The 14,156-nt window shown below is 41.9% G+C and overlaps 2 protein-coding genes across 11 annotated transcripts in view; one reads left to right on the forward strand and one right to left on the reverse strand.

Annotated features, from left to right (window-relative positions):
• FARS2 (phenylalanyl-tRNA synthetase 2, mitochondrial) overlaps window positions 1–5,911 on the reverse strand; it is a 259,641-nt gene extending 253,730 nt beyond the window's left edge. The window contains exons 1-2 of one of the 8 annotated variants that reach the window (XM_068931926.1): window positions 5,654–5,911; window positions 4,563–4,645 (exon numbers count right to left, since the gene is read on the reverse strand). In XM_068931926.1, coding sequence (XP_068788027.1) covers window positions 4,563–4,645; window positions 5,654–5,786 — 216 coding nt within the window. In that variant the 5' untranslated portion in view covers window positions 5,787–5,911. Of the gene's footprint in view, window positions 1–4,562; window positions 4,646–5,157; window positions 5,293–5,493 lie in introns of those variants that run through there. The other 7 variants (XM_068931930.1, XM_068931929.1, XM_068931927.1 and 4 more) reach the window with 7 other exon arrangements.
• LYRM4 (LYR motif containing 4) overlaps window positions 5,688–14,156 on the forward strand; it is an 88,908-nt gene continuing 80,439 nt past the window's right edge. For 2 of the 3 annotated variants that reach the window (XR_011139089.1, XM_068931940.1), the window contains exon 1: window positions 5,739–5,870. Coding sequence is in view for 2 of the 3 variants with exons in the window: in XM_068931940.1 (XP_068788041.1) it covers window positions 5,785–5,870 (86 nt within the window). In the remaining variant the exon portion in view is untranslated. Of the gene's footprint in view, window positions 5,871–14,156 lie in introns of all 3 variants that reach the window. The other variant, XM_068931941.1, reaches the window with a different exon arrangement.

Raw genomic sequence — 14,156 nt, forward strand, 5'->3', positions numbered from 1 at the left:
AGAGGTGGGGATCAATAGCATGACCTTAGCTTCGACCATATATGACAAAAATAAACTCAAGAACAAACTTTGCTCTCACAGGACCTCTTGTATGCAAGCATGACCTTTAATAAAAAGAGCTGATAATACTATTTGTAACTAACCTGTTCAATGGGAAATTACAAGTCAGCAAAAAGATACAGAGGTGTGAATCTCTACAAAGAGGTTCACAGTTGCTCTTAAACAAAAAAAAAAAAAAAAGAAAAAAAAATCAGTCTTTGTTTTCCAACCTAATAGTTTGCTTTCTGAGCTAAAAATTTCATTCCATTAAATAAGGAAAAAAGATCAAAATAACTAAATAAGTTAGCTTGGCTGGATGACAGCTATGGAGAAATATGATGCTAGTGTAAATCACTGAGGAGGGAGAGGAATTACACAGAGGGGCTCTAATGGGCATAGCTGAAATAACTGGATGAAATTAGGAAAGAGGGTGGCTTAGGCTAAGCATCAGAAAACATTTCGTAATAGTAAAATACAATATAAAGCAGAATGTATTTCCCTCAAAGAGGGAAGTTATCTAAGACTAGATTAGATGAAACACTGGAAAGCACAGCAGAGAATACACTTCTGAACTGATGGGGTCATGGATGAGAGCACTTAATAAATCCCTTTCTTATGATCATGTCTCTCAGTAAGATTTCAGTATAATAAATGACCAGATAGTGAAATACCTTCACTTCTTGTTGGGTTCTTGTCTGGGAATACCCCGGATTTCATCAGCGTTAAGATTTGAAGCGCCTTTCACTTTTGATGCAACTATTACATACCAAATTACATGAGCACTACTAATAATTTTAATCCCCTATTACTTATGCTCCAGCCTATTGCTATAACATAAAATTATCTGTTTAATTCTGAACTTGTATAGCATTTTTCATTATGAAATTTCAAGTAACTTTACAGACATCTGTCCACTATCAGCATCTTTCGAAATTAATATGCCAAATACCAAAATGTCATCAATCCAGATGTTATCACATGATTGCTGAACCGCCAGATGCTTAACATAATACATAATTAGCAGGCGACATGATGCCCATGAAATCCTCTGATGTTGCACATGGTTATAGGAAATCAAAAAATTCAAACTGGGACCAGTAAGCACAACAAAATTCAGCGTTTCCCCCAGTCCAATACCGGCAGCACCATTACCAGTGATCATGAACCAGCAAAGGTTTAGGACCAATGGTAAAACAGGTCTTCTCTTACATGACGACCAGACATTACAACAGAAAAGCCCACTACTGGTTTTTATTATTACTATTCTTAAAGTATTACTTAAAAAATTTACACTACAATTCAATTCAGGAAAAAAATGGTACAACTCACAAAAAGCTACAGACAGGAGAGTTCTCTGGTTTTCCCTCCATCTGAACTGTTAGGGTGAATTTTCCAAAAATCACGCATAGTTTAGGAACGTAGCTAAATTTGAAATATAGAAGTTTATCCTCCTGAGTACAAATGTCCTTTTATGTCCTTCTCTATAAGGTGAAGAAATAAATATGTAATTTTAAAACCTTTAAAAAGCTGCTATTCAAAGCCTCCTATTGATATTGTGGGGATCTTACTCACTGTACAGAATGGTTCAATTACAATTTATTACATTTGTAACTAAGATCCAAAATTTCCCTCAATTTACACTTCTTATTTGAAAAGTTTACCCGAGGCTGGGTGGAATGTCACTTTGCCCAACGCTGTCCATCAAGAACTAACAGCAGTAGAGATGAGAGAGAATCAGCACTGCAGCAGCAGGGAAAAGTTATCAAATTTTCACAAATTAGAAAATAATACTTAAAAGAGATGATAATATCATGACAATCAATTATCATTCTGACCCCAAAAGAAAAATAATCAACATGAACAGCAGCATAACAAGAAAGCACATGCTCTCTCAAAGTGTTCAGTGCCATGCCATAAAGCTGAAGTAGTATACCACAAGGAACAATTCAGGCAATGTATGACAAAACATCAAATATGTACTGGAGAATATAACAGCTGTTTCCTTTCATTTCAGTCCATAGTCTCTGCAGGTATTTTGTCCAAATTTCCTTTTTTTTGAAGAAATTACAAATTAAAATATTATTAAGTATTCCAGACATCATTATCACTTTCTCAGATTGCTTGTTTACCATCAGAGATGAGAGAAGGAAAATGAGCTGGGCCTTTCTTTTCTACAAACCAAACGCCTGAAGCAAAGACTTGTGTCTAAATAAACATCCACCAATCTACTTCAACAATTACATGCATCATTGCAGTAAAGAAAAGCACAGCTTTACCCTCAGCCCCAGGGGGCGGACCATCACTTTTACATGTTAAAATCAAACAAATAAAAAACGAAAAAAAAATCACTGGGTTTTAAACCAAAGTTCTGAAAAAGAAATCATCCACCCATGTCTTGGTTGGGCCTGGCTTGATGTCTAGACTAAATTCAGGTGTGGATTCCCCTTAGGGAATAAAGGAACAGATTAAGAAAGACTTATTTTTTGCTTCCCTTAACACAGAGGCTCCAGTGTCACAGGACACAGTGGTGGTCATTTGGGTTGCGTCTGTCCTTGAAATTCTCTGCTGGCTTGCAATGATGCACCTGAACAGAATGAGAGCAGACACAATGTGTACCCTGTCCTATTAAAAATCACAGATTTCGGCAACAGCAAAACTGGTGCCCATTTATGGCAGAACAGTAGGTCTTTTGAGAACATAATCCCTAGCTTCCAAGAGAAAAACCAAAATAGTACACATAAAAATAATTATTCATTCCAGACAACATCACCAATCCAACTGTACTCAAAAGGCCAGTTTATCCTTGAAAACTGTTCTTCCTTCAGTCAACTAAAGATTAAGATGGGAGGGAGAGTCAAGAGGAGGCTTTTTGCTTCTTCGGTGTGTTTACTCTGCGTGTGTTAGTACTCTGCATGTGCTTTTTGCTTATTTTAAGCAGATGAGGTTTCCATGCAACATGAGACTTTTTTTTTTTTTAACAGAGAAAAACATGGTTATTAAAAAAACAACACACACAAACAAAAATTTTCAGGGAAATTCAGGAAGGAACAGGATTAGCACCTGAGGCTATTTTAAAATCATTCATAATAACTGTTCCAGTATTAAACTAATAGTGTTTACAAGATTTTCTTAACTTGCTCTGCTTTCTCTCTCATTATTCTCTCACCTTCTAGAGCTGAAGATTGCAGAATCAAAACTCCTGCTCTCAAAATAATAAAGAGGGCTGTTCTAAAACTACGTAGAATAATTTTTGCAGTGATCCATAAAATGACTTTACGTATCTTTACCAAACTCTCAAAGCTAGATTTTGTTCAGTACATGAGAGATTCGTATTTTTAAACTGTCCGAAGCACATTATCAAAACAAAATACAGGATTGCCACTGCTGCTTTTAGGGAAAATGATAAACCTGCAGACCCAAAGCGAGAGTTCTGCTTTAACACCTACTAAGCACCCCAGGGCTGCAAAGATGGAGAACGGCAAGGATGGGCAGTGGGGAATCAGGCAGACTTCACTGTTTGCACAGTGACCTCTGATAACAATACAAGTTGGCCTACAAGGAACATTTGGTCCCATAGCCCACTAAAGAGCATGCCTGCTTTTAATTTTCTCCATTTGGGTTTCCTGCATGCAAAAACCCAGCCCAGAATACGCTCTTTTGTGACTTATAAGGGAAGGCACAAAAATGTGATGCTTCTCATCGTCTCTGGGCTGCTTGCATTTTTGTAGAAGAATGTAACATTTCCTATAACATTTCCAGTCTAGGTTTTAATAAGAACGTCCAAGAAATTTGCTACGTGTGTAAAAAATCTCAGTTTTCAGAAGCCTAGAAGGGTTGCTAAAATACAATGACCGTATAAACATGCACGCAAAGATGAGTCCAAGATATCTCCATGCTTATCTGTATTATTTATAGCCAGAAATACAGCACTATTTTAGAAACATACTGTAAATTGCATCAGATGAACAAGCGGCACAAACAATACTCAAGCATGCATGTACAATAGAGTATCAGTTCAGTTAGAGGCAAGGACTGAAACGCTTTTGCCAGAGACAGAAGTAGACCATATATAAACACATACTACATATAAAACGTATTGTGGATAAAGTAGACACTTTGTAATGAATATAAAGAAATCCTATTATTGATAGTTTTAACAATCAGTACTAGCTACAGCAACAAACCTGTAAGTTACAAAGTCAGATTTAATTTGCAGTGGCAAAACTTTCAGCAGAGGAGGATGTTAAGTATGTTCTGTTTCCAGCAATAAAAGGATCAGGATGTCTCAAGTGTAAACAATAATAAAAGAGGCGCTTAAGTGGAATAAGGGACCCAGCCTCACAGCAGAGGAGAATTTATCCAATAAACTGGTAAAACTTTTTAATTGCTCAGGTAACCAGTCGTTCTGCAGACTGTACAATATACAGGCATTGTGCATACAGATTCCTGCCTGGGGACTGCCTTCTTCAAGGCCAGTTTTAACACTCGTGGGTCGTGGCTACTTCACTCAAAATTCAACACACCAATTCACTTTCTGAAAACTTCGACAGATGCGGAGCCTTAGGGGAGGGCACTGATAAACGTGGTGTGCCCACTTCTCGTGCAGCTGTGGAAAAAGCCAGAAAAATGGTAAATGGAGATTTTTTGTTGAAAATAAAACAGCTGAGGCAGGAAATCCTTATTAACCTCTCTCAGAGGTTTTTGCTGCTTCATTTAAATGGTTTCTGAACTACAGGCATACAGGTCAAGCAGAAAGATTTAGATAACAGTCTTGAACATAACCGGGGATCTCAAAGCAGGAACGATTTGGGCATCACCTGCGGTGTTGCAGCTTCCGGTGCTCCTTTCGTGACTGAAAGTTTGCCACGTGCGTTTGTACAGAAACTTTTGAAGAAATGCAGTGAAATGCAAGCACTGACCAAATATTAAGTGTCTCCCGGTCAGTCCCTGACCCTGCATCAACTGACATTTACACTGACCTTTACGTTGCCCAGTCACACAGGCTCCCCTCTCCCATTACTTGTTTCCCCCCCCCCCCCCTTTGATAATACCCACTTCAGCCGAGAACCCCTTTAAAAAGGCGACAGACATACGGACAACCCAACACGGCACAGGCACCTCGCGGCCCACGGGAAAACCCGGAATATTCACGCCGAAGCGCCTGCAGCTTTGGCACCTCGGGGCAGGTCCGGGCGGCACCAACGCCAGCAGCCGCCGTCCGTCTCCCTTGCCCGCCGCTGGAGCCCCCGGGGGCGGCGCACCACCAGCCCGCGCCCCAGCCAGGCGGAGGGAAGCCCCGCGTTAGGCCCTGCCTCCCGCCCTGGCCCAGGCCCCGGCCCGGCGGCACCGCGGCGCCCCAGAGCCGCAGCGCACAGCCGCTCCCCCCCCCCCCCCCAACCCCGGCAGCGCTGCGCGGCCGCGCCCGCCCGCCAGGCCTCGGCTCTCCGCTCGCACCTGCCCGCAGCGGACGCTACCGGCCTCCACATCCAGCCGGCCGAGCCCGGGCAACGGCTCCGCCGGCGGCGCGCGCGGAGGCCGCGGGGCTTCTCTCGGCGCCCCCAAGGTGACCGCGCCGCCCGGCCGGGCCCACCCGCGCTGCCCCGCCGCCACTCACCGCCCTGCGCTGCCGCCGCCGCCGCCGCCAGGCGCGCAGAGAGGCGGGCGCGGGTGGCGGCTCCGGAGGCCGGCGCGGCCGCGGGCGGGGAAAAGGGGCCTCGGCGGCAGGACCCGCCTTGTGCCGGCAACATGGCAGCGTCCAGCCGAGCCCAGGTGCTGCGGCTCTACCGGGCCCTGCTGCGGGAGAGCCAGCGCTTCAGCGGCTACAACTACAGGTGCGCTGCCGGCCCGGCCCGGCCCGGTCCGGTCCGGCCCCTCCGCGGGGCGGCCGCGGCCCCGCCGCCGCTCTTCCCCCTGCGCGTGAGGGTTTGGGGAGGGCGGAGGGGGGCGGCAATGCCGGTATTACTCGGGGGCAGAAGCTGGGCTTTGCCGAGGTGTCTGTTGTTTTGGGGGGGGGCGGGGGGTTCTTAGTTTTTGTTTCCTTTTTTTTTTTTTTTTTGGAGGGGAGGGGGGGACGGAGCTGAGCCGTGACCTCGGGGCCTTGTGGCGGAGGGGGAGGGCGCGCAGGCCCGAGGCCGCCCCCGCCGCTGCCCCGGCCCGGCCCGGCCCGGGGGAGGCTCGGTGCCGCCGCGCCCCTGCCGGGGAGCCGCCGGCCTCGCCGAGGTGCCTGGCCCCGGGGCAAAAGCACCGTATTATGGGCCTAAAAGGTCCCGCTTTTACGCGGGGAGGGGGGAGGGCACAGGGCAGGGATTGTACCCAGGCTGAAAAGGCTCCTATTTCCCTTGTATCCTGCCCTTTTTTTGGCTGTTGAGGGCCTGGGCCAGGTGGCAGCCTCGGGGTTTCTTTGCCCAGGCGAGGCAGCGCGGCTGCACCGGCGGGGGCCAGGCTCCCTGCGTAACCCCAGCAAGGCGCATGGTGGGCAGGGTTTGACCCTCCAGCCGTGCTGGGCACAGTGCTGCGCGGCCGCCTGTCTCCTGAGAGTTGTTGGTGAAAGATATGCCCCGGTTTTCGGTAAAGGGTATGCCTACGTTGATACAGACCCGTGTGCAATGGGCACGGGCCACTCCGCGCTTTGATATCTGCTGCGTTCACTTGGGGCTGCTCCCCAGCAGCACTAGCAAGATTATTTTGTCTGCTGGTAGTTGGCCCACAGACAGAGAGACGTGAGCCAGCTCCATGGGGAGCCATCTCAAGGATGGCAAGAAGTGTTGGGCTGGGCACAGCAGCCTTTGAACACATGAAGCCACACTGAGCGCTGCGCCGCTCGGGGTATACGTATTCCCCAAACAGCGCCTATGAGGGAGCAAGTGCCTCGTGAGGAAAGGCCAAATTTGAGCCAGAGCTAATAGGCCTTCATCAGCTGAGACTAACTCCACACTGACTCCACACTAACTTCACTCCCCGCTCCTTCTCTGGTTCGTGTGCATCAAGGCTTCCCCCTGCACTTTGTTGTCCTGAGTATCCTGGTTGCCCTTACTCTGGATAGCAGAGTATGGTTATATGTAACAGGGGTGGTTTGAGGCCTGTGAGACATGGCTTGGAGGGCAGTTGAGTGTAGCTCCCGTCTGGGCCGTGTCATGTTTCCAGCGATGTGTTTGCACTAGGGGAAATTGCTGGGGAAGCTGAGCCCACAGCCGTGGGAGGAAACAAGCCAGCAGCAGTTGGTGGCAGCAGCCTCACAGGACTCCCCTCTGCCCCAGCTCCTTTTTGATGGAGTGTAATGGCTTGGGAAACTTTTGGCATCTCTCCTCTGTAAACCATTCCCAGAGCCTGGCCCCTCAGCCAGCTCCCCAAAATAAATAAAAGGTATGTATCCAGGGCCTTCAGCAGTGTGGAAATTTTGGCGTGCAGCTCAAAGATCGGGTTATCCATCACACAACAATGATACAAGGTGCATTGCTGAGTTCTCTGCTTAACGTGATGTAAAACTTTCCATTCTTTTTCTTTTAGTACTGTAATACTAACAACTCTAAAAGCATAGAAATCATAAGATGTGCATTGACCTTGGATTTCTGCAATTTTTCAATGCCATATCATGGAGCAAACTTCCCCTTTCCTTAAGGAATGGTCTCAGTTTTTGATGGGCCTGTCCTTAGATGCTGTAAAATCAGCAACTGTATAAATTCTTGTTTTGTATACAAATCTGTAAACACTAAAAGCAATAGCAGCTTCTAGCAAGAAGCAGTCAGCAGCTCTTACATGCAGAGATCAGTTGGGACCACAGCAACAAGTCCACCTTGGTTTTTATGCCACACCCATAACAAAAATGGACACTCCTCTTAGATGCTGGGATAAGCAGTTCTGCTCTGCCTTCAGGGCTGCTGTAATGTGATCATCGAATATAACTTTGTAAAGAGTCGACTTTGTGGCAAATTGCAGAGTATTAAAGATTAAACTTACTGATTCATGATTTCACTGGCTGAATTTCAGAATATTTCATTAGTGCAAACAATGCATGTTTGTAAGTGTATGTCTGCAGTGTGACCTACTGCTTGTTGTCTCCCTGTTTGATTGTGGTGATTTTGCTCTTAAAGAGGCACATATAGATTGTGATTTAGAATCAAGTATTTTTGTTTTGTAACTTTTCTAGTATATTCTATATCTGTTTTTTTAGTACCAGATTTCCTTCTACCAGCCCAACAGAGCTTTTGCTGCCCTAAATGTGAAGAATAATGTTAATATCTTAAAGTTACTGAGTCCAGCTCCAACAGTCTTTAGAATAATAACACACAGGATCATCTCTAGAGTCCTGCAGTAAACGTTATGGAGTGCTCTGAAGCCCAGATGTGTAGGCCAGAGTTTAACAGCAGGAGAGAATTTAGTAGACAGTAATTTCCTGTCTGCCTTTCTGCCATACTACGCATGCCCTTCTGCCCTGTTACACACACATGTGGGCTGAAGATGGAAGTCTGATTTGTACTGTAGGAAAATCAATACGTAAAGGATGATGATGTTAAGTTTTAAGCTTAAAAAAGTGGTTCCAAGTATATTGGGGAGTTTTTTCTGCTTGATTAACAAAAAGAAGATCCTGTTACAGTTCGTAATGTGAGATTGTAATTACAGTCTCAACTAAATTAATTGGTTTAGTGCAGTAATTTTCAAATAACAAATGTTATTTGTGAAATAATAGATTTATTTTGTGTCTCTCTTTTTGGTACAGAAAACAATTGAATTTATAAAAATTTGCAATTCAAGATTTAAAACATCTGGTTGCAAACAAGAATAGTGTGAACTCTGCAGTTTTATTTGTTTAACGTGACTGAAGCTCAGTGGTTAAAACTCTCTGGAATACAGCGGAAGAAGTTTTTCTCTAGAAGGGTGGTGCAGGGCTGAAGAAGTTCATCCACCTTTGAAGGTTATCAAGGCATGGAGTTAGACAGTGCCATGGCTGACCTGACCTGGTTGAGGATAGACATACTTCAAATGGGAAGTTTGATTAGATAAGCTCCAGAGGTTCTGCCTTACCAGTATTACTATGGAGTCTCTGGTCCGCAACCATCCCTGGTCTATAAGCGTCAACGCTAAGTAGTAAGTTCTGGGGAACATCATATTATGCTCTTCCTGCTGGTCTCCTTTTCAATTTTTTAGTTTCTTGTAGTTATGAGCAACGTAAGGAGCTTCAAGTCCCTCTGTTGGAACTTCTGCAATTTTTTGTGTGTGTGTGTGTGTGTGTGTGTTCAAGGTTTTATGTGATTTATTTATTTCAGTTACTCATTATGTTTTGTGTTAACTGGCAGAAGTTGTTATTTTTATATTCAAAATGTAAGCATGGTATAATATAAATAGCAATATATTTATGTATTATATATAATCTAGATATATATTATGTGTGTGATACATGATGTATGATATATATAGCATAAAGCATTTTTCTTTATAGATTTTTTTTCTTATTGGTATAAATCATATTTTAGTGGAAATTGGGGTTTTGATTAGAATGGCCAATGTTATTTGACTAGTTAATAAAACTATGCAAAACACAGGAGGGCAGGGAGAGATAGATATAGGAGAGACAGGGAATGCAATTTGTCAGAACATGTTTTGCGTTGGAAACTAGTTAATTAAATGCAGGCAACTTCACCTAAATCATGTCCTTTAAGATTTTACAATCAGTAAATCTGCTTTTGCAGATAGCTGCCAACCTAAGAACAAAAACAAGCAAAATAAGTTCTACTGTTTTTTCAGCGTCAGTTGCTTTCCCAGCTTTGAATGAAGTAGTTGTTGATCTGGGCAAGCTGATCGTCTTATTTTGGTTTCGACTTTCTCTGAAAGTACTTAGCACTTCAACAAACTTTAATTCCACCAAGTGATTCTTGGTTGGTTGCTCCTTACTTTTGCAGTGTTTTAATATTCTGTAAAATCTCTGACAGCACGTCTGATGCTTAAATGTTATTTAATTTAAAAATAGGCTATTGTAAGCCAAGGCTTTAACATAAGCTTGAGGTTTTAACATATAGCTTCAGGTGTAGTTTTTGAATGAATTGTTTTAAAAAGGAAACTAATTTTTTTCATCAAATTTTTACAATGGATAAAATCAACATGTAAAAATCTTCATTTTTAAAAATCTCAGCAGTCGCTTGTGATAAATGTGTTTGGGTCCGGTTTTTTCTTTTTTTTCTTTCTTTCTTTGAAAAAAACCAGACACCCTCATGGACTCAGGCTTTTACGCTCTTGGATTGCAAAGGCTTCTGGCCATGCCAAATGAACATGTGGAAAGGAGAGCAACTACAAGGAAGGTGCCTGATTGCTATAGCAGTAGGAAAAATGGTGTCCAGGAGTAGGTAGTTGCTGCCATAGAGGTACAGGTCATCTGCTTCCACATATTCTCTATCTCAAGGGTTTTCCTTGGACTGGAGAGGGAACAAACTGTGGGAAAGAGACACACATGCATTTAATTCAGGGTATGCAGTAAAGCTGTTGGATCTTTGTACAAGTACAGGATAAACTGAGCAGTATTTACATCATAATCTCAGTTTTTTGACAACATGATTCGTATCAAATAAAATTCAGAAAATAAGCTTTTTCAAATGGGATTCTTTCTCTTCTGCCAAGATACACTACTTGTTTACTTTAACTGAAAATCTTACTTTTGCTCTTTGGCACTGGCATATGGAGTCTGGTCACTGGTTCTTTGTCACTTTTATCACCCAGGTAAATTAACAATTACATAAGGGTTTTACATATCACAGCTGGGTAAGTCAGCTCTCAGTATCATGATATTGTGTAGTAGGGAGGAAGAAAGACTAAAGGATGAAGTTTAAAAAAAAAAGCCCCAAAACAGCAAGAAAGTCAGAGACATGCCCTGTTGTAGAAAGTACTTAAGTGTTCTGTCCTGAGTGGTAGTCTATAACTGAAGTAATAAATCTAATGGACGAATAGACAATTTTATTTTTTCTAGAGTTGTCTGACTTCTTTGTAGGAGAAAGATGACTGAACTGCAGCTGTGAAATATCATGGATTTATACTTTGGCTGTGCGAGGAAAGCAGATACTTATTTTTCCTTCTCTCTATGTAATCTGTGTATCAAGTGATAAACTTTCAGATTTTTTGTTAATAGGTATCTAGATGTCTCTGTAGTCTACTTAAAAAGTGCAGGTAAACCAGGGCTGCAGGCAGCTATGGGGTGCAGGGGAGTTTTGTCACACGCTGCTGCAAACCACTGTTGTGACTTGGCAGTTGCATGACCAGAAGTCATGAACGATGGGTGCTGTATATTTGCATATCAGTTTAGTAGTGCATTCATGCCTGTCTCTGGTTGCCCTTATTAATATTTCTTTCTTTGAGGAGTTAAATTCTGGATGTTATTTCAGTGACCACCTTCCATGCATATCTTTTGTTCTAACAGTATTTTAGGATCTTTTGTATATGTTGCCTTGTTCTATCAGAAACAATGCTTCTTTGAATATCCTTTTGCTGTTTTCTTTGTGTACCTCGGGGGTGGAGTGATATCTGTGTTTTATGAGGTCTGGGTGGTGTTGTTCGGACTGGAACTGTGAAAAGGAAAAGGATGATTTTATTCTGAATTGTAATGAAACGTGGAAATGCTTGCAGTTTTCAGGAAGACGATCTACAGAGGCACAGGAGTGAATATGGGTTTGGATTGTCAGACTTTGGGTCTGATGGTATTGAATTTGTATTTGACTTCCCTATTCTACAATATGTGCAATGTTTTGGAAAGACAAATAAAACATTCTGTTCTGAAAATGTCAAAATAAAGCCATTAGATACCATCAAAGCATTCTTATCCGAAATGAAATTTAAACCAAACAGAATTTTTTTCGTAAAATATTTTGATTTTGGCAGTAATTCCATGAAAATGTTCTTGAGCATGTTCGTTAGGAGTTACCTTTTTGGATTTCAAAGTGACAATGGTGATTGTTATTTTCCAAATACATTCACTTTGTCCTTGTAAAATTATGCCCTTCCTAAACAGTAAAGGATATCTACACATCGGTTCTGGTGCAGTTTTATTGACTTCTTTTTTACATTTAGAACCGCTGCTGTAGTGACTTGTATCCACAAGGGCATTGTCTGACTACCTCTTTGGTAAAGTTCTTCCTATGGCTTTTAGACTTGCTCTCCATGGAAGTGCAGCCCCTAGTTATCTGCTTTTCCAAGAAAAATGGACAAGAAAAGAAAACTTTCTCTTTCTGTTGTTGTTTTCTTGCATATGTGAATACTCGGACCAGCCATTCCATGGCTGGTTTATACAGAGTTCCGTATGGAGGATGTCCTCAATGTCAGAACAAATCACCTTCCTCACCCTGGCCAAAGGAAGAACGCTTTCTGAGTTATGAGGAGGACTTTTCTTTAATCTTCTTGATAATTAGTATTGTTTTTCAAGAATGGATGTGCCACAAATAATTCCAGTGATATTCTTCTACCTTCCATGGCATTATGGAAAATTTTTTCCCTCAGAAAACTGACAGTTTCCCTCATGTTCTTTCTCCTTTTTATTATATTTCTTTTCTCCTGATCTTTGTGTAAAATTCTGACATTCTTCTCAGCACACAAGTGAGCATTTAATATGATACTGGTGAAATTATTTGGTTGTGTTGATTGTGTTCTCTTCATTAACAGAACGTGTCTGAAATAAAATCTTAAAAGGAAATTTTCTTCAGGAAAACTTGATGGTCCTGCACTGTGAATGGCTAAATGGCGGGCTTGGCTGGTGTACAGAGTCTCAGAAATCTTAGTTCTAGACTTTCTTCAGCATTTTGTTTTTTACAAAGTCTTGGAAAAAGTTGTTGCTTAGGTACATTTTTCTAACTTTTTTTTTTTTAGTCACTAGCAGTTGGTTAGATCACAGTTAAATCTCCTAAGTGAAAGGAACCGTAAGAGCTGTGTGTGTGTATTAATATCAGGAGGTCAGGAATTCACTTCTGCTCCATCCCAGTAATCTTACTTCAAAAATCCCTACTTAAAGCAAGGTATAAAGCCATTACAGAAGATGGAGGAAGTATGATAGCTGTGTTAGTATTACTGCAAATATAATCCATTGATCCTTTGAATCACAGTACTTTTTTTTTTCTTGAATTCTATAGGGTTTTGATCTAAAGATGTTTAGCTTAAATTGAGAAAATGCTGATTTTTATGTTGGCAGAATTTATAGGATATTTGTATATACTGTGCAATAAACCCATACTTAAATAAATACATCTCCATGAACATTTATGTCAAATCAGCCAGAGATTCAAAATGTCTGGCTAGATTCTCAATGTGACAACAGTCAGATTCTCCGCAAACTTCATTGCCAAGTCCTGAAGCTCCATCTGAGTCTGCTTGCCTGGCACATCCGGGTTCAGAGGTATTCACGACCTGTTTCTAAATCATTAGCTCATTTAAAAGTAAGAATGTCTCATTCTAGCTGCCAGAGCAGAGTCTCTCTTCTGCATAAGCACAAAGTGCAAACAGTTTGGAAGTAAATAATTGAGCTGAATTTCTAAGCAAAAGCTATGGCCCTGCATTCTCAAAATGCATAGGCATCATGTTGCAAAATCTGGTGTTTGGGGTTTTTTTAGGTAGTCCCCGTTTTAATCTTATATACGTGGTTTAGCTGTAGCAAAATGGACAGAAATTACTCAATTTTGCGCACCACTTTTGACTTTCTTGGTAATAGATTCTACTTGTATTCTGTTATGGCTACAAGGCATACACAATTTGTGTGTGAATTTTAGAACCTTATTTTAGGAGATATCTGTTAAAAACCTAACAGAAAGCAGTTGCTCTCCATCCGTCAGTACCCACTGAAATGTTCAACAGTCAATTTGCATTATATATCCGAGATAGCAGGGTTGTTTTATTTTCAAATCATTACTTAAAAAAAAAAACATTCCCTGAAGCTGTAATCACTTGTAACATGTTGGCAATAATCACTTAACTCGTTATGATATTGGAGCTTATACAATTGAGCTTATTTTTCTAACTTTATTTGGCTTTAAGTACCTGTGAGAATATCCTCTGAGGTCAGTCTTTAGAGAGTTGTCTTTATCTTTCTCTTAGACACTCTGTTGCACAGTATGTGGTTCCTTCCAGCTAACATTTGCTTGCCAGGGTGCATG

Source organism: Struthio camelus, chromosome 2, assembly GCF_040807025.1.
Source record: "Struthio camelus isolate bStrCam1 chromosome 2, bStrCam1.hap1, whole genome shotgun sequence".
In the NCBI taxonomy this organism is placed as follows: domain Eukaryota; kingdom Metazoa; phylum Chordata; class Aves; order Struthioniformes; family Struthionidae; genus Struthio; species Struthio camelus.